The 1,114-nt window shown below is 66.4% G+C and overlaps 1 protein-coding gene across 1 annotated transcript in view; it reads right to left on the bottom strand.

Annotated features, from left to right (window-relative positions):
- Window positions 1–653, bottom strand: part of LOC103917196 — a 2,641-nt gene extending 1,988 nt beyond the window's left edge. Inside the window, exon 1 of the mRNA XM_009324306.1 lies at window positions 502–653. Coding sequence (XP_009322581.1) covers window positions 502–653 — 152 coding nt within the window. The remainder of the gene's footprint in view (window positions 1–501) is intronic.
- Between the last annotated feature and the right edge of the window lie 461 nt (window positions 654–1,114).

The raw sequence follows: 1,114 nt of genomic DNA, 5'->3' as shown, positions 1-1,114 counted from the left end.
GGGAGGGACCGGCGCTGGTGACCCCACCGGGTCTGCCGGAGCCAGGGAGGCTGGTGGGGCCCCAGGGGCTCCCTGGTCCAGCCCCCCAGGCCAGGCCACCCAGGGCAAGCTGGCCCAGGGCCGGCTCTGGGTACCAGCAGGGACGGCACCCACCCGGCTTGAGCCCTGGGGCAGCAGGGGTGTGACATGGGCGGGTGGTGTCACAGCTGAGTTAGGAAGTATTTTTAGCAATGCCAAATACTCTCCCCGTCTGGAGGAGAGCATCTCGCATTGCCAGGGCAACCGGCGCTGCTGCTCCTCATCCCGAACCGAAAATGTGCGAGCCCTGACGCCGCCACCCGAGAGAGCCGGGACGGGTGACACTGGCATCCCAGAGCTTGTGCCACTCTTGTGGGGACACCTGCAGGGACCAAGCTCCCTCCCGGAGAGACCCTCCCGGTGGAGATGGGCTTTGCCCGGCGCTCGCTGGCCACCCACATTTCTGGTCATCCCGGTCCCCACCTATTGCGCTGCATCATTTTCCACTCAAAAAGTTCTGCGTTACTCAAGGTGGGGACCTGGCGGCGGTGGTGGCGAAAGGTTTTGGCGGTGGTGGCAAAAGGTTTTGGCGGTGGTGGCAAAAGGTTTTGGCAGCTGCTGGCAAAGGTCCCCATCGGCGTCTCCGAGAGTCGGCTCGTGCCCTGCTGCGGTTGCAGCAGGCTCGTGCCGGGAGTTGGGAAAGGCGGCCGGCGCGTCGGCGGCTCCAGGGGATGCTAATTACCACGCCGGTGTCCCACCCGGCCACGTGAAACCGTGTCACCGGCACCAGCCTGGCCGGGCTGGTCGGACCGGGGAGGCGAGGACATCCCTGAGCCGTGACTCAGGGTGGCCAGGGCCATTGCTGGAGGCACAGATGGGAAATTTCCCAAAGCCTGAGTTTTGGGAGAAAAGGGGGGTCCCTGGGAGCGGGGGGGTCGGAGGCACACGGGAACAGGGAAAGGAGAGAGACCCTGTCCCAGCAGCGGGCGATGGAGGGAGCAGCCTGGTCCTCGGGGCACCCGGCCAGTGGGATGGGGTGGGAGCGTGGCAGAGGGGCCACACGCCTTCCTCCTGCCGGCGGTTGCACGGCCACAAC

Source organism: Pygoscelis adeliae, unplaced genomic scaffold (genome assembly GCF_000699105.1).
Source record: "Pygoscelis adeliae isolate BGI_AS28 unplaced genomic scaffold, ASM69910v1 Scaffold595, whole genome shotgun sequence".
NCBI lineage: Eukaryota > Metazoa > Chordata > Aves > Sphenisciformes > Spheniscidae > Pygoscelis > Pygoscelis adeliae.
Note: the sequence above shows the minus strand (reverse complement) of the source record. Positions and strands in the feature narration are given on the sequence as shown.